Here is a 24093-nt window from a genome sequence, read left to right on the forward strand (position 1 = left end):
AAATTTGGCCGATAATTATGATATTTAGACCTTCTTTGGCATTAATTTTATTGGAATTTAATACGGGAGGGTTAAAAATCAATAACATCCGAATACAGTAAATTCTGCCAGAAGGTCCCTTGTCCCATTGCAAAATACGATCCATAATAAGGTCCAGGTCCCATTGCAAAATTCGATCAGTTCAGAGAGGAGGCTTCACGAGACCAGAGTCCAGATCCTTACTCGTTCAAGGTTGTCGTCAGCAGGATCAGAGCTTCTTCCCTGAGCTTGGCGTTTTTATGAACAAAAGACGGTCGCAGTCTGTCCAGGAGTTGTTGGGGCGACATGCAGCCCTTCTCCATGATTTTGAGCAGCACCAGCTGCGCCTTCTCCCGGGTCGCATCCTTGCTGTCTCCTGCGGGAACAAAGAATACCGTGTCACCTAATTAAAGCGGTTACAGCGACACGCGCGCACGTGATCGCGTGCAGATCACGCTGCCGGGGACAAAACTGAAAAGACCGGTTTTCGCCGTATATTTATATCTCGGTCGTAATATCGCGTCGCGTTGAATGCGGCTCGACTTCCGTGCTTATTTTATCCGGCGCTCTCGGCGAGTGAGCGATGAAGTTCAACCGATAAGACGCTCCGAAGCGGCTGAAATACGGTTTTCGCATACAGGGTGTCTACATCTGACTTTATCGCCTCCTGCGAACTTTATTTCTTCAGCTTGTTTGTCAGCTGTTGCGAGTTATTGCTGGCCCGGGGATCTTCAGTCGATCCACGGCGCTTGCGAATTTTTCGAAATTTTTTTCAGAAAAACCATCGAATCTTTTGCATCGGAATTTTGCACACGTATTTACTGGCATTTGGAGTACACGTGTGATTTTTGCGAAGTGGAAATAGTCAAAATTACAGGAGACATATATTTTTCTAGCTGCCCTTGAGAGTGTAAGTTAATTGTTTCTTGAGGGATTGTTTTTTAAAGGGGATTTTCGAGTTCTCTTTTTATGTAGAATAGATATTTATATTGGAATTATCAGAAAATTATTTTATTTTACATTTACATAAATTCGATGTAAGAAAATATGTGTGATTGAGAGAGTGAGCTGTGTAAGGAGTCTTTTAAAAACTCCGGCTTTTGTAAAATGATCTATGCAAAATGGAGGTTCGCATAAAGTTCCGCGGTCTAATTGCTCTCATTCAGGATCGGGTGACATTTTTTCCAGCACTCAGTCTGTGAAGAATGCTCCAAAACCAAGTGATTTAATGAGCAATAAGTGGACCGCGGAATTGCTTGCGAATTCCCATTTTTGTAGGCGGAATTCTACAGGACTGTGCTTAAATTCCATTTCTTTCGCGAATGATCTCAATAAATTAAAAATACAATTTAACGGTACTCGAAATTATACATTCTATAATATTTCCATCATTTTTGCGTGCTACGAGCGCATAAAATTTTGTAGTATGAAAACATCTTACCCTTCTAAAATAGGGCCAAGGACGAGACAGTTGAAGACGATTCTACAGTATCGATTTTGACGACCCAGACAGCAAGAAATAATTCTTTGAAATAATTTGCACGGGAGATTAATATTTTACATCATTCTGATGCCAACAAACCGTACTGTTTTACTGTACGCGGTCGTAAAGTGTGTGGCTGGATGCAGTTGGACCAACCTCATCAAAATGATGCCAAATATACACAGAATATAAAGATCCATCCTCGACATCCGAACCCTTTGTGTCCTGGATGACGTCATTGTCATTTTTCTACTGCCGCATTTGTTCCAGATACTTCAAGGCTGTTTAAATGCTGCTGAGCATACGTATTTTTTTAAATATATTTCTATTTTAAGTTCAATTAACCGATTCAACTTTCAATATTCTGTGAAAGTACAGAGTTCTTTTCATAGTAAATTGGAAAAAATGAACAATGAAAAACTGAAAATATATGAAACTGCATTGTTTGCGTAGCTCAACTATTTCAGTATAATTTTTGGACCGAACGGGTTAACTGTAAAACAATAACTATGTTCTCCTCGCAGCAGCATTTACACAAATACATTGCAAAAATATCAAAACTTTTCTCAACACAAAGTGCAATAGAAAAATGATTCTAAAAATTGCGTTCTCAAACGTTTTCAATAGTTTTCGAAGCTGTTGACACAATTTCCTAATTCAACTATATTTTTAAGAACAGCGTTGTTAATACTTGCTAAACCCAGGTACCCAATATTTCTTTCATCAATTTTTGTAACAACTTTAACACAGAGTTTCAATTTTTCGGAGACAATTACACCCTACAGGATTGATAATTTTAATATAAAAATGTAAGGAAAAAATCTGAACGCTGAGATGCGTCGAAAGCAAAAGGAAGCTGCTTAATTTATTCGCGCATAGATTACGCTAAAACTCGCGAAAAACCGTGAACAAAAGCAACTTTCTCGGTCCAAGGAAGCACCGCAGGCTAGTCACGTGTGGTGTTCAGTAGTTCTGCTGTCAAGCACGTAAATAGAAGTTCTACCATTAAATTTTCAGGACCGTTCACGTATTTAGGTTGGCCACGCGGGTGTAAAGACCCCGAAGAGACCTGGAATCGAACAGTAGATCTTTACTCTGGAATCGGTATCAGAAAACCGCCTCGGCAGCGAGATATTGTCTCCGATCCTGCAGTCCAGGTGGCTTTCTTTTTTATCGGAGTCTGAACCGGGGCCAGGTATCGCCGGCGATAAAGTTACAGAGAGACGGAGCGTATGGTCGTCGAGCGAACAGTTTCACAACTAGGCTCCCGCGAGCGGCGAACTGGCGCAGAAGGATGCCGGAGGTTGCGCGACAGTTTCCTTTATTAAGAATAATTTACGAACAAGCCGGAAACGAAACGGGCCGAACGGCTACAGGAAAGAAAATAATAAGTTTCGCGACACCTACCTAGTCGATCTATCGTCGGCTGAATTATGCTGGAGACGTAGGGCTTGAAGTCGTGGCCCATTCGATCCGCCAGGAACGTGAGCACCTCCAAACCATTCTGAACAACCTGCAACGAGAACAAAACTTTATTTCTTCTTTTTCTTTCTTTCGCTCTTGTTCTGCTTTGTGAATCGACCGCGGAGACCATTAAGCTGTGCCCATGCTACATATAGCAGACTTTTTGTTGTTTTCTTCTTTTTCGATTATGCCAGAATATAGCAGAATATACTACAATATATTACAATATACTAGAATATTCCAGAATGTACCAGAATACACCAGAATATACCAGAATATACCAGAATACACCAGAATATACCAGAATATACTAGAATATACTAGAATTTACCAGAATATACTAGAATTTACCTGAATATACCAGAATATACTAGAATATTCTTGAATATACCAGAATATACTAGAATATAACAGAATATACCAGAATATTCCAGAATATAGCAGAATGTAATAGAATATAGAAGAAAATGCCAGAATATACTAGAATATTCTTGAATATACCAGAATATACTAGAATATGTCAGAATATACTAGAAAATACTAGAATATAACAGAATATACCAGAATATACTACAATATACCAGAATATTCCAGCATTGACCAGAATATATCAAAATATACTAGAATATACCAGAATGTAATAGAATATACAAGAAAATTCCAGAATATACTAGAATATTCTTGAATATACCAGAAAATACTATAATATACCAGAATATACTTGAATTTACCAGAATATACCAGAATATAGTAGAATATGCCAGAATATACCAAAATATACCGGAATATACCAGAATATACTAGAATATAACAGTATACACCGGAATATACTAGAATGTAACAGAATATACCAGAATATAGCAGAATATAATAGAATATACAAGAAAATGCCATAATATACTAGAATATGTCAGAATATACTAGAAAATACTAGAATATAACAGACTATACCAGAATATACGTGCACGAGCAGTGTTATGTTTACACTCGGCGTCCGAGGTCCCTAACTTACTGGCCCCTCACGGGGTATACCTCGCGGTTGGGGGGGGGGGGTTAATTCCGCGACATTTATCGTCCAGGTCTTGGCGACATATATAGAGAAATTACTGTAGATGCAACTCTTTCTCAACACGGTAAATGTGTTCCTCAAAACACCAAAAGTAATGAAACAATTCTATGAGCTCTGAGGTATGCACAGTGGATCCGAAAAATGTTCGAACATTAAATTGACGGTATTTAACCTGTTGCAATTTCGTAAAAAACAATCGTACAGCAATAAACTTGGACTCATTTTACAGCTCGGAAATTCTACTTTCGCTCTGCCCTATTCATTTTCCTATAAGATATTTTTACACGACGTGGCAGACGAGAAACTGAAGACCCATTTTTCCTCAAAAATGCTATAAATTGAAAACTCTGTAGAAACATGAAAAAATGTTTTCCGTGAATCAATCTTCCACAGATTTGAAGATGGGAGTCTCCCCGTTAGAACAACACTTTTTGTGTCGAATACTTTTTGGATCCATTGTACATAAGTATTTTTTTTTTTTTTTGGTACCGTATTATTTTAAAATTGTATTAAAAAAAGGGGTTGGGTGTTGGAAAGTTGCTCGTTGTGGCTTCAGTGTGGACACAGTTTTATCGAGGAACTCTTCCTCGTTCGCTTCAGGGGGACGTTGTTTCTGAGTCTCTCATAGAGCTAGGAGACGATCGAGGTGTGCTGGGTAATTTGTTCGACATAGAAGGCTCTTATGCGGTTTCTCTGACGAGGGATCAATTAACACGCTCGCTGCCGGTGTTTCATGCTCGTCACGATTTTTCGTGGGAGGTAGGCGTCATGCATACGCGAGGATTTAATTTTGCATTAAAGGCTATTGTCGTCTGTATACACGTCGTGGTTTAATTTTAGAAGAGATTGGCAGGGCGAGGCGCCTAAGACAGCAACGTTAAATCACTTGCAGATTGTTGTGTTAAAAAATATTTCAATCCTTCGATTTAATTGAATTTCAATAGGTTGTTAAATACTAAACGTGTGACTCCACGATTTGAAGGATATCTTGGGAACGATTGACTTTTGAACTTTGCTTAGCTTCTTTGCTAATTGATTCTTCAAATTTTAAATATCAGGAAATCTGAAAATTACAGTACGAGTCTCCCGCCGTATTTTTTAAAACATTTTGTGACAGGGTAGCTACTTTTTTAAACAAAAAATCTCTAAGCACTCTTTTTGTACGTTCTTCATAGAATAATTGTATTTTATCAAATTAAATTAAATTCAGCATTGAAAGCAATTTGAAAATTAATGTACAAATCTCGCCACGTTTTCTAACTAAATTAAACCCCTAACGCCCCGCGATTCGTCTGTGGATTTTCGCGTAAATTGAATGTCTTTCGCCTAGATTAATTTCTGGAAACGAGGAAGAGCAACGGAGGATTAACGAGAAAAAGAAAGATTATCAGATTAAGTGAAAATTAAACAGCGGTAAGTACAAGAAGCGCTCCGAAAATAACGAGGAAAGTTTACAAGCCCCTTAAGAAAATTAAACTGAACAAAGACGCTTCTAAAAATAAAAACAAACACCGTCAAACGTAAAGCAAGCTCTTCATGGTGTCCTAAAGGTACCGAGAAATTGCTGCAATTATTTCTGGCAAAGTGCGAGTGAAATTGAACGGGGTATGAAATATTTATGTTTGGCCGCTGCAGATTGAAATCGAGAGGGCGGCGTCAATTGGAAATTCATTGCCGGTATGAATTTAAATGTATTACAGGGTGAAAGCTCCCCATAGCGGGGGGTGTTTACGTTGCATCGCAGGGTCCAGCGGCATATTGATCCACGGAAGATAAACTCCGCCGGTGCGCTTCCCTTAAACCTGAAAAAAAATCGTAGACCCCTCTCGCGCTTTCCCCTCTTGCTCATAATTATGCTTCGTCTGCGAGACCCCTATGCGCACTCGTAATGATTACTTCGCGGTGGTTATTTTCTTTTTTCTGCGCCGCGTCGCCATCAACACGTAATTGCGAAGGTTTGAGCGAATTACACACGTTCCAGTCCCGTGACTGCGAAACCGCTAAAAACGCCTAATGCGTGTGGGAGTTAGGGGTGGGAAGTTACTCACACGCGAAATGTACCCTCCGACAATCACGCGTTCCCCCGAAATCGTTGCAACATTATTGTATTTTCTTCCGGGAAACTCTTCCACCCCAAAACTACACGAAATCACCCTTTAATCTACATAATTTTGTTTCAGTATTAACCCTTAGCATGTTCGCTCCGAATAAATTATTTATCTTTGCAGCAGCCTTCGCGGTTATAAATTTCGTATTTTTGCATAAATTATGAAGAAAGATACAGTGTTGTGTCTGCACTCCTCGAGCTTCGCGACGTTTATCATCCAGGCCTCGGCGACATATATAGAGAAATCTATATATTTCATGATAAATAGATAAATAGAAATAATAGATTTCTACTAACAAAAAGCTTAAAATAAAATAACATTATTCGACTCTGTGGAACATTCTCCTAGAACCAGATAATCCTCTTTCCCAAAGGATCAGGAGAACGCGGATCGAGATCCAGAAAGCATTGCAAGTTGCCTCGACGGTGATCCTCTAAATCCGCGATTGCTGCCTCTCCGTTTTCAGCGTAACTGAGACCGCGAATGATCGAGCACGCCGAGTCTCGCGATGCCGTTAATGATCAGGCCGTGTGCTAATTATATGGAAGCCAGGACAGACAGCACGAGAAAAACGAAAAGCTTCGGCGCTGAGCAATGATGTCACAGCCAGACGGCACAGCCCTGAGAGAACGTTTACCCCGCGGCAACTAAAATAGGTTTATATGCCTATGTATAGCGGTTCGTTAAACGTATTTAAACCGTCGCCGCAGAGTAATGGACGGTTTCGCAGACACGTTGACATTGGATCAACCGCCGTGCACTTCGGAAACGATTTTTCACCGTTAACGCCTCGGCTCGGCTTCTGGTATCGAGTAACGTCGAACCTGCCGGACCTATTAACCCTTCTATCACTATGCAATGTTTGCTGAACCGTTATCTCAAACCTGATGCCCGCAAGTTTTTTTTTATCGTCGTTATAGTAGTTTCAGCTCTTTGTCGCAACGAGTTTCCGACGAAAATAGTAGAATTAAATTGAAATTAAGGGTTGGACTATTCAAAATTTTGAAATTTCATTGGGTTTACCAAATTCATGTTAACCAAAAAATTATAAATTGCGACACCTACGATTTATAATTTTTGCTATTAATTCTGTTTTTAGCCATTTCCATATTTGTACCATTCTGACTATATTTCTTGAATAACACGTAAATTAAAAATTGTAGGATTGAAAATTTATTGAGAATTGTTCCATTAGATTCACAAAAGTCTGATTATCTTTTTCCGGGCCATTAGGTCGACCATAACGTCCACAATTTGTAATTTTCACTACTTTAATCATTCTACTTTTTAGCCTCTATTAAAAATTCCTGACGAAAATGTTTTAATTCAATTTAATTTACGAGCTTGAGGACCAGAACGTCCCAGAGAATTCTTCCATTAGGTACACAGGATTCTGATTATATTTTATAATTACCTCTCTGCTTTAAACGTTTCAGTAACGATAAAATCGATGCTGGTGTCGAACTTTTGAGGAGGCAATTTCGAGGTTTGTTTTGTAGAAAATATTTATAACTCGCTGAGGTGCTGTTTATTGATATTATAGCGAACGTGTGGTTGAACTGAGGGTGGCGTCAGGCTTGATTGAACTCTCGTTATAGCTCGAGCTTTAAGGAAAGAAGGATCGCCGAGCTTGCTCGGAGAGCTAGGGGTTGAACCGACGATAAATGCACCACCCAACAGCTACACTTGCACTTTCTATATTGATCTGGCTCGTCCTCTCCGAGGAAACAGTTCGTTCACCCTCGAATCCCTTCGTCTGTTCAACGTAGAACGTTCGACTTGTTAACCACGGGTTTAACCCAACCGGCAAAGGAAGCGGAGGGAGCTAATCGTTTTAAAGTGAATCTTGAGGAACGGGGCGTGTCAGTGGTACATGCAATGGAAGAAACTTTGTCTTGACAAACTTGATATACCTACAATTATTCGCAGATTCTCATTAAACATCCACTGAAAGGATCAAAGGTCCTGAAAAATCGTCTTCCAGCAACTTCAAATTAACAAAACTCACGAAAAATTTACTTCCAACCTAGCAAAAACTGCAGAAAAGTTCATAATCACTCCAAAACTATATTTACTGCAATTGTTGCATCAGTAATATATACTAAGACATTCAAGTGTTCCAAGACCCTAACAAATCGTCTTCCAACCAACCCAAACAAACGAAACTCGCAAAAAATTTACCTCCAACCCATCACAAACTGTAGAAAAGGTACCGATCGTTCCAAAATTATATTCACTGCAACTGTTGCATCAGAAATATATACTGAGACATTCAAGTGTTCCAAGACTCCAACAAATCCAAGCAAACAAAACTCATAAATAGATTGCAGATTTTACGCATTCATGACAAACATAAATATATAAGGTAGAAAACTAAGAAAACATTAAATCGAAGAACGTTATTGCACTACTTTACAATACATTTTAATTTAACGTTCGTCCCTATAATTGACTCGAAACACTTTTATTTCGCATAAAGATCTACTCATAGGCTCCCCAGTCACCCAAAGGCGCATAAAAACTCCCATTCATAATGAAATTTCTCGCAATTGCAGCATCAGATGGTTCAACTATCTTCACCAACTGATCTTCGGCGAGTCGCAAGCCGGATGACCGGTAGCGCGATGAATTAACTGTTCAATTAGCGAAGATCGTCAGCTAATGGAATCATGGGCCGGCCGACGGAGCCCCAAGAAGAGCTGATCTCGTAGGTACAAAAACTGTGTGTCAAGGATCAACGGGTGATCGATGGCTATCGTCGTCGTCGTGGCCGGCGAGAGAGCCGACTATGTATAGCGACGCACCTTGAACCCTATCTGGCGAATCAGCTAGCGCATAAAGTTCGCCTGAAAGAAGGCTCTAGCAACGCGACCTCTTCCCCGGCGTCAAGTAGATCACGAACGGGGGACAACAATAGATCGTACGTGCACACGGTTCGAAGATCGTTCGAAGCCGCGGCTACGCGTGGGCGGGTCGTCTGGCCTTATACTCGCCAAAACTGGGGACAGGGTCCGTTAACCCTTTCGACCGGAGTTTTCCCGATTTGGATCTACCGATTTATCAAGTTTTAATCAAGTTTCGAATTCATCGAGTTTTACTTGAGACACCTTTTCCAATAGTAATGGGTGCACAAAGTCATTGCGTTTGGATATAATATAGGGGGACCCATAAGTAATCAATTATTTTGAAATCTAAAACAAACTTTGTAGTAAATTCAAGTTTTTATTTCTTAATTTATTACATAATCTCCATCATTATCAAGGACAGTTTGCTGTCTTTCCTGCAAATTTTCAATCCCCCACTTATAGAAATCCAGGGTTCGTCAAGCAAAATATGACTCAAGGTGCCTCCTAACATCTTCTACAGAATGTTTTATTTCTTAAATAATGCTCCAGAGATCTGAAAAGATCAGAGGGAGCAATATCCGGTGAGTACGGGGGTGCGGTAAAACTTCCCATTGCAATTCTTTGATTTTTTCCTGAGTGAGTTTCGCTGTACGGGGCCGGGCATTGTCAATTTGCAGTATTACACCTTTTCTGTGGACTAAAGATGCCCTCTTTTTCAATAGTTCTGAATACAGCCGTTGTAATTGCTGACAATACAACTCAGCAGTAACTGTTTCTCCAGGTTGCAACAAGTCAAAGTGAATTATGCCACGACAGTCCCACCAAACGCACTGTAACACCTTTCTAAGCGATAAGCTAGGTTTAGGGGTTGATATTGCGGTTTGATTTGCAGACAGCCATTGCTTGGAACGCTTTATGTTATCACAAAGAATCCATTTTTCATCTCCGGTAACGAATCTGCTAAGAAATGGATCTTTACGAAATCTGGATAGCAATGAAGCGCAAATTGATCGGCGAATATTCTTGTTGGTCTCAGATAATTGATGCGGTGCCCATATTCCTTGCCTATATGCCTTTCCCATTTCGTGTAGGTGCCTTTGTATAGTTGACCATGTGGACCCAAGGCTTCTCGATAATTCTTGTATACTTAATTTTGGATCAGCTTCCACTAGAGATTTTAGGGTGTCGTTATCAAATTCAACTGGTCGTCCACTTCGAGGCCTGTCAGAGAGATCATAATCACCAGCAGCAAACCTTCTGAACCAACGTTGACACTCGTTGACCTTCAATACATCTCCATAATCATCGCAAATTTTCTTTGTTGTTACACTAAATCCCGCATGAAAATGAAAAAGTTTGCCATGACGAATATGATCCTCGGAAGGTACGGACGCCGCCATTTTATTACAGGGTTGTAAAAAAAATTATACTTTTTAGAATATTTTGAAGACAGGCTGCTTTACCGAAAACTGTAAAAGAATACGTGCTTCCACTTCAACGATCGGTACAGAACTAAAGGCAAAAGAAATTCTTTGCAAACAATTGATTATTTATGGGTACCCCTAATATTTAAAATTGTTCAAATGTTTTGGCTGAAAAATGGAAGAATTGCTACAGATTTCTACTTTCCCCGGATAATTGTAAATTGATTTACATCTACGAAAATTTAAGTAGGAAATAAGGAGTGCAATATTGTCGAACGTCACAGAAAATTTTGGGTATCGACGTGAAGATTAATTGAAAATGTGGTGAATCATGGGGGGGCCAAGGTGAATCATACGTATGACTCAAATACGAACGAACTTATGGACTGACCTGATATCTATCTGGGGGTGAGCGTATATCGAGTCCGAAGCTCGTGTATTAATATTTAAAACTGGGACGCGTGTGTTCCGAGAGCTTTTTCGGGTGGGACATGTGTATTGCAGTGGAGTTAAATAAAGTTTAAGCCTTCCCAACTATTTCAGTGTGACACGTGCCTTTTTATTATGAGAATTTATTTTTATTTCAAACCCATTTATAAGTATATGTTTTCTTAATCCACATGATATTTAGTAAAGCATATTTTACAAACTGACTTGGATTTTATACAAATTGTTTTCGTTCTCTTCTTTCTTTTTCTGTTAACTGTATTTTACAAACTGACTTGCATTTTATACAAATTGTTTTCGGTCTCTTCTTTCTTTTTCTGTTAACTGTATTTTATAAACTGGCTTGCATTTTATACAAATTGTTTTCGTTCTCTTCTTCCTTTTTCTGTTAACTGTATTTTACAAACCGGCTTGCATTTTATACAAAATTGTTTTCGTTCTCTTCTTCCTTCTTCTGTTAACTGTATTTTACAAACCGGCTTGCATTTTATGCAAATTGTTTTCGTTCTCTTCTTCCTTTTTCTGTTAACTGTCTATAACAATTTCTTTCTTTCACTAATCCTACTCTTTGTCTTGTTGTGGTCTTGCATATAATTCCAAGATTATTGATCAATGTAATATACATTTACAGAACTGTATTATTGCTGGACTGCGGGAGTCAGACAGAAATTTGTTTTTTAATCCTCTACTAACTTTAATAACTATGTCGTTAAATCCTTCAAATTGTTTCAATATTTTAGCAGTGTAACCATTGCAAAAGACAATAACAAATCTAGCTCCACGTAGGACCACAAAAAGTTAGGGGAGTCTATTTTAATTACTTTTTTTCAGCTTCTTTAATACTTTCATTGAAAAATAGCAAAATTGTGAAAATAAAAATATGTAAATTATGTAATAAAATTATAAAAATTATGAATAAACCTTATTGTAAATTTTATGTTCCTGAATGGTCAGATTAATTTACCTTTATTGACCTGAGGGTTAAATGGAAAAAATTCGAGCATCGATCTATACAAGAAAATGCAAAGAAATTTTACATAAACCGTAACGAAATATAGCGATCGTTCCGAGTCGCGGACGACTCATGCCGCATCAGGGCCGAAGGGTTAAAACCGTCGAAACCACGTGGGAGGTTGCACCTTCCGCAGCGAAATGCATTTCACGAGGCGCCATCGCGGCGGATGACGAATAGAGCGCTCATTGCATTTCGTCGTTTGCTCCTTTATGGTCGCGATAGCTTCGACGTGGCTCACGTTGCGTTTATCGTCGTAAATCGCTAGGCAACTCCGCGTCCAATACTACTCCACCAACGGTAATCTATTTGATTGCTCTTTCGACTCATTTAAGCAGTGATTCTCATCGTTTGTTCTAATTTAGATTAGACTAGCGGTGAACTTTTTCCTGCAGGCCTTGTTTACTGCCTTTGCCTCGTCAGCTTCTTTATCTTCCGGACGATTGCTTTGCTTTCTGCGGTATTTTTGGCTTTGGTTTATCTCGCACCATATTCGTTCTAGCCGCTCTTGTCTCTTCGTACGTCTTTGTCTTTCACGATTGTGTTTTTCCTCGTACAATGACATTTCTTTTAATTGCTGTTCTTTTATGCGAGCTTCAAACTGCGCCCTTGATCCGATAATTATTTTGTATAAATTGGTGTAACGTGTAACGCCATCAAAAAATTGTTTAAAAACACTGTGCATTGTAATAACTGTTCGCACAGTCACTGTACATTTATTGCCACCTGAAATACATGTGTACACTCGTTTTAAACAATTTCTTTGACCGCGTCGTGTGGGAGTTCGCCGTACGAAAAAACCAAAATGCTTTTCAACAATTCTAAAAGAAGAAATGAGTGGCTTCGACCCTTCAACCCCTTGCACTATGATATCGAGTGACGAAGATTTCGAACATAATCTAGTAAATGCATAAATTATTAGTTTTCTTTAAAATTCCAACTTTACCAATATAATATAAGAGACCCATCGGAGAACATATATACGGAAGAGATAAATTTTCTTCTCGGAAATTATAAACGACTAAGAAGTTCTAATCACTGTAACGGTAAAATAAATCAGAGGGCAAGGGGTTAACCTAACTTCGACGTTAATCAGTATCGGGAGACAGTCTGAGATCGATCTGGGAGTAATTTGCAGTGTTTGCAGCGGGAATATTTCCGACAGTAATTTCCGCGTGCCCTGCATCCCTTTCATTCGACCGCCACGGTGCAATTGGATCACAATGAGGCTCGTTATGGCAGATCTTAGCTGCACCATTTTTTCTCCAAGGTATCGTTGCGTTGGTATCGATGTCAAGGACACAGGACACAACGTAAACTGTCGCGATATATGTCTGCTCCACTCTTTCTCTTTCCATCTTTGCGTCTCTCTCTCTCTCTCTCTCTCTCTCTCTCTCTCTCTCTCTCTCTCTCTCTCGCTCGCTCGTTTAGTTTTCTTCCTTTTTCATTCGCCGCGAACGTTTCCTTTTTCGAATTTAAACCATGACATCACCCTCGCATGACGGTGATCTCGATGCTTTTGCACGTGCATCGCGCACGCACACATTGTCACTTGCATAACCTCTCCACCGGTACACCTTGCTGCACCGCTCGATAACACCGGCGAAAGGTCGTCGTAGAAACGATAAATATCCTTATAATGCTCCGCGGCATCCTAAACGCCTCATCCCCCTCCCCTGGCGGCGATGTTTCATCGATTATGCTCACGAAGATTCATGGCAACCGAGGAGCCTGCGAGATTTGAGCTCAACGGGATCTTTTTGCGAATATGCGAGGATTTATATCGATTTGCAAAAGTGAACTAAGACTTCGCGGACGAGTTGTTAATAGAAAATAAAGAAAATTTTATTCGGACAGCAGGTAATAATTAATTAAATGTGGCGATTATTAGAGACGAATTTAAAAAACTGGAATATAGTACAAATAAAATACTCAATTCTTCAATTTTATAATTGCACCGCGGGTCTTTGTGCAAAAAAAAAATTGTTCGCATCAATTGCAAAACACAGGAGCCAAATAAAAACTTCCTCCTTGCTTCATTGATTTTAACGAGCTGATACTAATACGTTCATATTCTTAAAAGAACTCTTGGAAAACGTCCATACTGAATTCCTAATTTGTAGTTAAAAACGTTAAGAAGCGTGTTAAACTGTAAATAAAATAGTTAATTAGAATACGCCTATTTGACTATCCCATTACCTCGCAAACAGTAAGCGACCCAAATAACTTCTGTCCACGACAGGCATTTAATTAGTATAGTTGGAGTTCCTTTTTCTAGGAATCAGTAGATTTACCCTGTCGTGGTCAGACACGGTTGAAATCGGTCGATGACGAACGCTCAGCAGGTTTTTTCAAGAGTCCGGTTTTTATAGCCTCATTAGCAAGTTGAATATAATATTTATTATTGCGCTGAAAAAATGTAAAAGATCACGTTTCTTGTTTTCTTCTCTGTTCGTTCAAACGGTGAAGCTGAGATTTATTAATCTGAACGTATTCTAGTCGGTGTGCCACGGTACAGAGCTACGATCGATATTTATTATGCCTGCAGCTATTTAATACTTATTACGTAATCGACGCATTGCGGTTTGTCTTGCTTTTGTTATAACCAATTATGATCGAATATTTACTATCGGGTTCGACGAAAGTCGAAATTGTATGCGAAGAATTCGCTGCACTCGGATCGCGACTGTATAGTACATATTCTTCCTTATTGCGTCATTGCATTTTTAAGTGACTCAAGACTGGTCGCAGAATCAATTAGGCTTATGAACGCGATGGCACCAGGGGATAGGTTGCACACCTGCATATATCAATGATATTAATCTTTCATATTGAACCAATAATTCTTTAAAATCTACGAGTTTTGAGCACTGAATAGTTTTTGAGTAGTTTCACTTTCGAAAATGAGAAATATTTGACTGCAAAACCTTGAGAATTTATTTACGTTCTATTTAAATTTATTTAAATTCGTTTAAATTCATCTAATTTTATTTAAATTTATTTAAATTCGTTTAAATTCATTTAAATATCAATTTTAGATTTTTATTTAAAAAGACCTCTAATCAACTCAAGATATTTGAATAATTTCCAAAAATTTCCTAATGCGCTGACAAAATCGCGTTCCTTCCGATAGACTACAGTAATTCAAGAGTTCATCTTCCCCCGGGCGTGAATTAGGCTATCCGAGACAGTATCACTCATTCTCCGCGGGGGTGAAACTAGCAACCCAAACTGTGGGCGCTAGTTTAATATCAATACATTACCAGCAATTATTTTACAATTTAAAAACATCTACGATTAACTGCCGAGGATTGCTTAGTAAATCGAGAACTATCGAGTCACCCCTAATAACATAATCTAATAATTTCTTTTGGGATTATTACGTAAAAGAAGATCTTTATACTAGTACTCCCCTAATAGGCTTCCTACTGCAAGTAAAGTGTCAATATTTGTTACTTTATGACACTAAAAATAACCAACATTCGTTGCCTTTTCAGTGGCAGAGATTAAATTTAAACAAGATAAATTTAGATCCTGCAGAAATTTTTGGTTACGTGCTCAAATAAATTATATTCACTCACTTCTCAAGAAGAAAAATCTAATTTCACCAATATGTTATTATATACTATTTGACCACCAGTGGTAAGCCTACTGACAAATTCTATGAAAATTGAGAGATGCGGAAAATTAATTTCCCTGGACAGCAGCCATTAGGTATCGAGTCGAGACAGTCTACAAGCGAAATAACGCATTATCGAGTTCCCATCAAACTCCGCCAGATCTAAATTCAACCCCAACGCCGCCGGTGAACCTAAGAGGTAGCCTGCAAGCCTGATTGAATCGGACTGCTCCCTGAATCCAGCAGCAAACCGAGCTCCCCGGAGCTCGGAATTGAATTTAGCGGCAAGGGACCCGGGCCAGACAGGACTCGCAAAGGTCCAATGCCGATACCAACCGGCAGAAGATGGCTGGAGGATGTTGGAGAGGGATGGAATCAACCGCAGCAGAAGAAACTTTCTTCAGGCCTGATCGATAAGGCCGAAATTCGGAGGCTGATCACGTACCGGCCAGCAGGCTCTCTGCCAACACCGCGACAATGGCGAGTTTGCCGAAAATTAAGAACGGCCTGCAATCTGCAAACCTCCTTGATGGACCCTCTACCGAGGAGACGGCTGTTCGAAGCTATGATCCTTTTGACGCCGCGTCCTCTTTTGTCTGAACCTGTTAACCGGCCAGGGACAGCTGACTTTTCACTGGAAAATCCTTCGAAGATGAAACTCGGCTTTTGCGTCGCCAAAGATTGCACCGAATCGTGCAAACTCCAAGTCGTGTAGCCTATTTGTAAAATTGGTAGTCCCGAAATCCTTTAACTAACTCTGCATTAACTCCTTGCCACATTATTTTCTTCGTAGCAGCAATCATTATAACGTCCTTAACAATTTCCTAGTAAAAAGAGAAAATTAATATTTATCGTTTTGGACTTGAAAGTAACTGATGTCAGGTTGTCTTATAAAAATGACGTGACTTCTCGATATATGTCAACACCACGGGTCTTGCCAGCGTCATGTATCGTCAAGGAGACATAACCGAGCCGTGTTATGTTCATACTCCTCGCCGTCCGAGGTCTCTAGCTTCGTGGCCCCTCACGAGGTATACTCCGCGGTAGTGGGGACAATTCTGCGACGTTTATCATCTAGGCCTTGGCGACATATATGGAGAAATCGCAAATATATTTATTTAATCATTTCCCAGGAAAGCGTCTTTATAATTTCAGTGATAGTAAAATAAAGAATCTGGAACCGGTAATTTTTACCGTCGTTGGTAGGTTCGGTGTTAATATTTATGTTTTACAGTTCACGCGCACGAATCGTACAGTGTAAACAATAATATCCAGCCACCAGTTTCCTGTATTTCTCTCAATGATTTATTTTCCAGTGAAACTGCCCGCTCACCGAAGAAAGTCTCTCCGTAGATCATCCATCACCGTGAACCACAAATTATGGCATTTATTACTTATCACTAGCGTGACGAATTAAGTCGTCTCAGCGAGTTCGCTTGCGCGGCGCGTGCACACAGACCGACCGAACTCTCCAATCAACAGTTAAAACCTACCGAGTATGATATTTATTAACAAGCTGAGGGGTGACGAGGAACTAATTACAAACTTTCCAAAGTTTTCGATCCCGAAGAAAGCGCGGCTTTCTAATCCACGGAATAACAATAAATTTCTGAAATCGATGTGCTTTTCCACGATACTCCGTAAGTATTATTATGTCCAGACTATAGTAATCACCGCTACTGATTAGCAGGCTGAGGAGGTTCGAGAGCAGGCGACTGCTTCGCAAAACCTGCGAGCAAGAAATCGTTTAATGGCGAGTGAGGGGTATAAAAAAATGTCGATCGACTGTTATCGTATTACCATAAGCCATAAGTATGCAAATAACATCCCGCACGACTGCGACTCGAGTTTGTCGCTTGGAGAACGAAGAAGACGAGTCGCGTGCTTTGACTCAGTTTACCTTTCATGCGAATAAAACGCGGTCTCTTCGCGTGCTGCGGACATTTTCGAGCTAATAACGAGGCTGCCAGCAACAAGTGTCGCCAGATAATGATGCGCGAGTATGCTGGTTTAAATGCGACCACCGATGCCGAGTAAACAATACCTTAATTTTTCCTTTCTGGGATTGTCCAGTTGCGGTTGCTTGAAAGAAGTCTAACGAGTACTGGAAACAATGGGAACAACTCTTCTCTTGTTCGAGATTCGGACTAATTACTGAGAAAAGTTCCTTGAAGCTGAACATTTTCAATCTGGACCGCTTGTGCGGGGCAAACTCGGTGCGCTAATCCGGGAAGCTTGATGTTGATTCAGTAGAACTTAATTTCAGATTTTTCACCGTACAATTAGTGAAATTTTAACTCTTTGGTGACGTTATATTGGCTAGGTGCATCTAACTGCGGAGCTTGCAAACGAATATTGTAATTATTTAACCCTGAATCAATCTTTGCTTCTAGATCTGTTCTTTAGTGTCAAATTAACGCTAGGTTTACGGAGCACTAAAAGTGAGTATTTTACATTACTGTATAAAAATAAAAAGAACGTGTCTATTCAAGTTTTTAGCCATTTTTAAAATAATATATACCCAAAGAAAGAAATTTGTTAATCTCAATAACCGTAAATTAAAAATATTAGAACCCGTCATTTTGACGGGTCCTGTAAACCTAGTGTTAAATGAATTTCCAAGTTGAATTTTCAAGGGTCGATTTCACCCCCTTGGAGTAACTCTTTGAATTTCCTAGGAAAAATAGCAAACTTCGGAGGTCCGTATCTTATAAACAAATCCGAAGTGAGTAAAATGATGACATAAACTCCCCCTAATTTCGCGTGCACTGCGTCACAGTCCATGTTCAATTGTTCCAATGTTCTCTGTTATTGGAATAAGAGCTGGGGAGTAGTTAGTAAGCCCCTGTAATCCGCAGGCTTAGTGTTAATACTCTTGTCGGCAAAATTGCTGTACACTTTCTCGAATAATTTACACTCGGAGCGTAAAAGTACGCGGCGAGAAGGAAGACGTTATTCAGCATCGTAGAGCATTCCGAGTAGCAGGTTAATACGTGAAGTTGCACTAATCCGAGGAGGTGTAATTTCTCCCGCTGTGTTGCGATCGAGATCGATATTCAGGGTGAAACAGAGACGGGGCGAAAGTGAAACGAAATCCCGTAGTTCGACAGGCCCCCTTCGAGGCATGTTTTCCCATAGTTCTTGGCGTGCATCGAACTTGATCCGATCCCCGGTTAACTAGTCACTTCTTAGAAACGGCGGAGCCGCGAACAACAACAATAAAAAGCGAACGCTAAATATAGGAGTGAACGGGCAACCGTACGTTATAAATATGCCTGTTTAGTGAGCGTTCCTGTGCGCTGCCCGGTGAAAAGTGTCCGTTGCAGTGTGCGCAAGGGGGCACACGGTTCATGTATTATGGAAGAAATTCAATTACCTCGGCAAAGTTTAGCCTGGCCATCGAGCTTATCACGACGAAGGGCGATAGACTTCTCTGTTGTATTTCGCATGCTGTGCTCGGACAGCATGACGCAAGCATATTGCCCGACGAAATTTGGTTAGCGTCGATTTTGCGGCGTTCACGTCCTCTGACGTCACTCCGGGCCCATTCTCGTTAACCGAATTGGTAGCGGCTCGTAACTGACGCCTTGGTGACGACCCTGTTTTCTTTGCTGGCGTTACGGAGTAGCCTCATTACTAGTTCTCCCAAACTTATGCAAAATAAATCCGTTCGTTTTGCTATTTTTGCAAAATAGATTCGTTCCCCTCATCACAAATAATCGTACTCTTAAAATATACCATTTTGTTTCGTCGCTAGACTGCCGATTTTATGCATTTATGACAAAAATGGGTGGGCGTATTCTAAAACAGTAGAAAGTAAACACATCAAGAAAGAAAATAAATTTCTATTTCACCCGAGTTTGTTGCAATTCGGGTGGAAAATTTTGCATAAAGATCCGCAGTCTGTCCACTACTCATTTTTGTGATAACTCCATGTAAGTCTGCTCATTACCCCACACGAGGATCTTTATTCAAAAAATCAAAATTTCTCTTCGTTGATTTCAAGGAGCGTCGACTTCTTTTCTGAATAATTTGAATAACTTGTCGGTAGTGCCTTTAAATTCTGATCTCGTTCAAGCTACTCTCCTGAAAAATGCATAGAATGAACGCATTGCGAACTACGTGAAATCAACTCTGTGCTATCATAAAAATTCCGAAGCCACCGTAACGTCTGCGATTATAACAACACTTTGGCGCTGTTATAAAATTTCTGCTGTCGTTGCAGAGAGTCTGGTGCAGTTTCGAAGGTTTCCGCTGTCGTTGTACATTCGCGGACAGTATTGTATCAATCCGTGATCGTTATTGAATTGTTAGTTTCATTGTGAAGTCTTCGGCGCCGTTATCGGTTCCCGTCGAGAAGCTTCGTAGGAGAGTCACGAAATTTTCTTTCGTGACTTTCTCCTGAATATCTGCACGCTTTGGAACAGTCGCGGTGGCAATTGTACTGGAGACGCGAATGGAATTGAATTTCCTGGCCAATTGGCGTCGCAGTGGGTGTATCAAATCCTGAATGGAAGATAATGGGAAAAGTCCCGTTATCATTATCCGTGATATACATTTTGGCACCGGTTCCTGGCCGGGACTTATCTCTGGGCGCGTCGCGGCTCTTCTTATTAATCTTGATTCGTTCGCTACTGACACGTTCTAATTAATAACGAGAAACAACCATGCGCGAAAATAAACAATACGAATTAATCCCCTGAAAATCCGACTCTGAATTTCTAATTAATAGCACACCTGCAACGGGGCGATCATGTCTTTACTTAGTCCCCCGTATAATCAAGCGCGCGGCCTCGAACCAATTATAACTCAATTATCATCCGTTTATTATTCTTCCTCGTATATTATTCGACTCTAATCGGCATTAAATAGGCGATAACCGGCTATTAATTATTCATAAACGGTTATGGAGCCTTTTACTGGGAATATATGTAATATTCGTCCGAGATAAACACTACGTGCGACGCAAACTGCATACAATGTGATATGAATGGAGTATGCGCGCTCTTTCGCTCTCGGAGCGCCGGGGGTTGCCCTCTGGGGCAAGCTTTTGGACTGACTGGACTTTTCAATTCTACGAAGAGAAAAGTAGAATTTCTCTAGTTAAAAAGTCGGCGCGATTTAGGCCGATTCGTAGAAGAAGGAGCACGAGAAGGTTGGGCAACGTGTCCCGTTGTGGTTCTAAAGCGTTAGGCCAATATTTCGCCGGCAAACGGTGTTTCCGAAGGTTTCACTTTCAGGTGTTACCGTCGGGTATTTCTCCGGCTGTTACCGGCGAGCATTTAGCTCGATCTTAATGGGCCCCCGGCTAAACACGAACGTCTTTCCGCGACATACTCCGCGTGACATACTGCGCCAAAGGACACGGATACGTACATGGCGTGAAAGTTCTTCCCTTAATGGTCGGCTCCGGTGGAACCGGGCTCGGTTTCGTGGTAGAAGAGGAAAGCCGAACCGGCCGGCGTTAATTCTGTTGTAAATAATCGTTTACATGGCGTGTCGGCGATTGTTGCAATTCCGAGGCCCAGTCACGCGAGCAACGTTATTAAAACTAAGGTCGTGATATCGATTTCGGGGGTGGGGGCCGCCGAGCCTCAAACAAGGGAAACCTAATCGTTTGGGGTGCAACGGAATGGTACCGGTACTCCGCGAGCTAGGCGCTACATTTACGGATCGTGATAAAACCGACGAAAATAGTATTAGCCGCGCGGAGACTATAGGGTTAAGGTGAGGAGAATAAAATTCGGTTGAGAACCACTCTTGGCAGAGGTGCATCATGATAAAAATGCTGCACTTTGTCACTGAGACATTCAGATCGGGTGGATGGAGGTCCGCTCGAATGCGTTCAGGTAATGCAATTCAGAACTGGGGCTGAAAATACTTTTTTAGAGCTGTGGTCGATGCTGATGATCTTGAGAGATTCGATCTTCAAAGTAGAACGAAAGTATGCCCTAAAAAACAATTTTTAAATGATTATCGAATACTATGTGCTTAGTCAAAACAGTTATTGAAATGTACTCTCCTTGGGGAAACAGTATCAGAAATATTGCCCTTAAGGACACGCTAATAAACATTTTCCAGAATTGTACTGGAAAGATTTCATTTTAGAAGTACAACAAAAATGTAACTTAAGAAAACAATTATTGAATGTTTATTGAATACTTTATACTTAGTTGGAGCTCTTACTGGTAGCTTCCTTTAGGAAACACTGTTATAAACATTTGCCCTACGGGCCTGGTAAAAACATTTTCCAGAATTGCACAAAGAGATGCAATCTTCGACTTTCAACGAGTCGTACGTCCTTGTAAGGTATCATCTTAGAAGTTTATATTTGTTAATGTTAAACAACGTGCTGTTTCCTAAAATTCCTCAAAATTCGACAACCAATATTATTCCTAGCCATTATAATTATACATTTACAATTCTTGAATCAACCACAAAAAGCATAAATCTGTATATTTAAATTTAATCCCACACTTAATTTCCTCTAATTTATTATAAATTAAGTATTAGAGGTACTGAGACCATTCTTAGGTTAGCTCACAGAAAAAATAATAGAGCTCTTTCCCAAATACAGCAAACTCTTCCGGACTAAATAACTCTCCAACGGCTGCAAATGTTTTTAATCCTCAGAATCTACAGGAACAATCACCCCTGAGACACAAGAAAAGTGTCGAATAAAAAATTCTTAACCGACAACGAACAAACGAAGAATGGTCAAAATGTTTGTAACAAGACTTCGAGAGTGCACCTACAGCATAGCCTAACCCTCATTTCGATAACTACAACCCTTTATCTTAACTAAAATGTCAAACCTAGTCACGAGGTTGAACCGATTCGAATCTCCCGCCCATTGCCCAAAGTCCTAACCTTTCCAAGGGTCAATCTGCGCCAGCGAATGATAATGGGAGTAAATCGGATCGACAGATCTCCCAGTGGATTGAGCAATTGAAAGGTCGCGGGATCCTCGGCCAAAGCACCTGTTTCCCGCGTGGCAAAAAAAAATTTATATGTTTTCCCTTCCTGATCTGCTGCACATGGAATTTGATTTACAAATTGGTCGCCGTCTCGCAATCGTATCGTTCGTTCGAGAGTATCGAGCGTAGAAAGTTTCGAGTGCACGGCGATATATAGGTCGACAAAAATAAAATGTACACAAATACTGTGTCCGTGGGCCAAGGGAGTCCTACACTCGCAACTGTCATCAACTCGTCATCGGCCATATTTTCGTGCACGTACTAATAACGCTCCTACGATTAAATAGATTCATCGTTAGCATGATCAACTGCTCGCAAAATTACCGGTTGAGCGCCACTGCTACGCACACACTCCATCCCGTTTGTCACCCGGCACACCCCACCATTTCTACGATTCCTTAATCGTTCTTATCGTTAACCGATCGAACAATGCGTGTTATTAAACAATCCCACGAAAGTACCCTCCATACTACGCGCCTATTAACATCGTGGGATTGAAAGCTCTAGTGGGCGGGTTTTCACGGTCTTGTTTACATACCAGATCACGTCTATTCGGTACAAACGGAGTCAATACAGGCCCTAAAAAGGCAGGGACATCAACCGTTTGACAAGAACGATCCGTGGTTAGTTCTCTCGTGATATACAAAGACACCGCTACAGAGAGAAAGAGAACGTGCGATGACTTTCATCCGACGAATCAGCTGAACAAATCCGGCGAGTCGATGATGCGGTTCGATGCGATTCATTTCGATTAATTTCGGGAAGCGGGGAGGGGGGGGCAGGGGGATCGTCCGTAAAGAATTCGGGATATGTCAGCATACCTTGGGATTGCCGTTGCTCAGCCACGGTATGATGTTATCTATGAACTGTCCGATGTCCTGGCACTCGATGCTCTTGGTCGGGTCGCCCAGGTAATTGTAGAGCAAACTGCCAACGTTCAGCTTCTTCTTGATGTCCGTCGTTGACAGGAGCGGCATGAAACCGTCCATATCACGCGGATTCACCGCCATGGTGGATGTCGTCTCCGTTCGCGCACCGTTCCGCGAGTCTTTCAAAACGGGAAAAACTAGATTTCACCCGATGCACTTTACGGGGCACATAGCAGCTCGTCCGCTCGGTTTTCACGACGCACGGTATGATGAAACGGACGAAACGGATAAAACGCGGCCGCCCTCGTCATGCCAACGACGGGGCCTCACACTGGATGCATGGTTCGCGGCGAAACCAGGCTGTCCCCGCGGTTTAAAAGCCATACGCAAACAGTGTGTGTACACCTTCTTTTTCCCCGTTGGCCGTAGGTGTCCACGGCCGACGAAGCTTCACGCGACTATCCGACAAGAAACGATCCTAATCCCGTACGAGATCAACTGTTCAGGCGACCAACCGCCCAACACCGTTCCCGTTTCAGCTTCTTCTTGACCACGAAAAATAATAACGAACCGACGAACCTAACGAAAAATTATCGGCACCGTGCACGCGTCGCCATTTTCGTTCCTCGATCCTCCGTCTCTTTTCCTCCGACGCGACCGCGACGCCATGTAGTTCCAGCGGACGTCGCGCGAACATCCGCAATTCGTTGGCCGCATCCGGCGAATTCCTTTCAAATTTTTGCACTAATTTGCTTCG

General features: G+C 40.9%; 1 protein-coding gene across 3 annotated transcripts in view; it reads right to left on the reverse strand.

Annotated features, from left to right (window-relative positions):
* Nucleotides 1-23967, reverse strand: part of Chb (CLIP-associating protein) — a 66195-nt gene extending 42228 nt beyond the window's left edge. For all 3 annotated transcript variants that reach the window (XM_076796881.1, XM_076796874.1, XM_076796865.1), the window contains exons 1-3: nt 23289-23967; nt 2909-3014; nt 223-394 (exon numbers count right to left, since the gene is read on the reverse strand). In XM_076796881.1, coding sequence (XP_076652996.1) covers nt 223-394; nt 2909-3014; nt 23289-23477 — 467 coding nt within the window. In that variant the 5' untranslated portion in view covers nt 23478-23967. The remainder of the gene's footprint in view (nt 1-222; nt 395-2908; nt 3015-23288) is intronic.
* Nucleotides 23968-24093: the final 126 nt, after the last annotated feature.

This window comes from Halictus rubicundus, chromosome 1 (genome assembly GCF_050948215.1).
Source record: "Halictus rubicundus isolate RS-2024b chromosome 1, iyHalRubi1_principal, whole genome shotgun sequence".
In the NCBI taxonomy this organism is placed as follows: domain Eukaryota; kingdom Metazoa; phylum Arthropoda; class Insecta; order Hymenoptera; family Halictidae; genus Halictus; species Halictus rubicundus.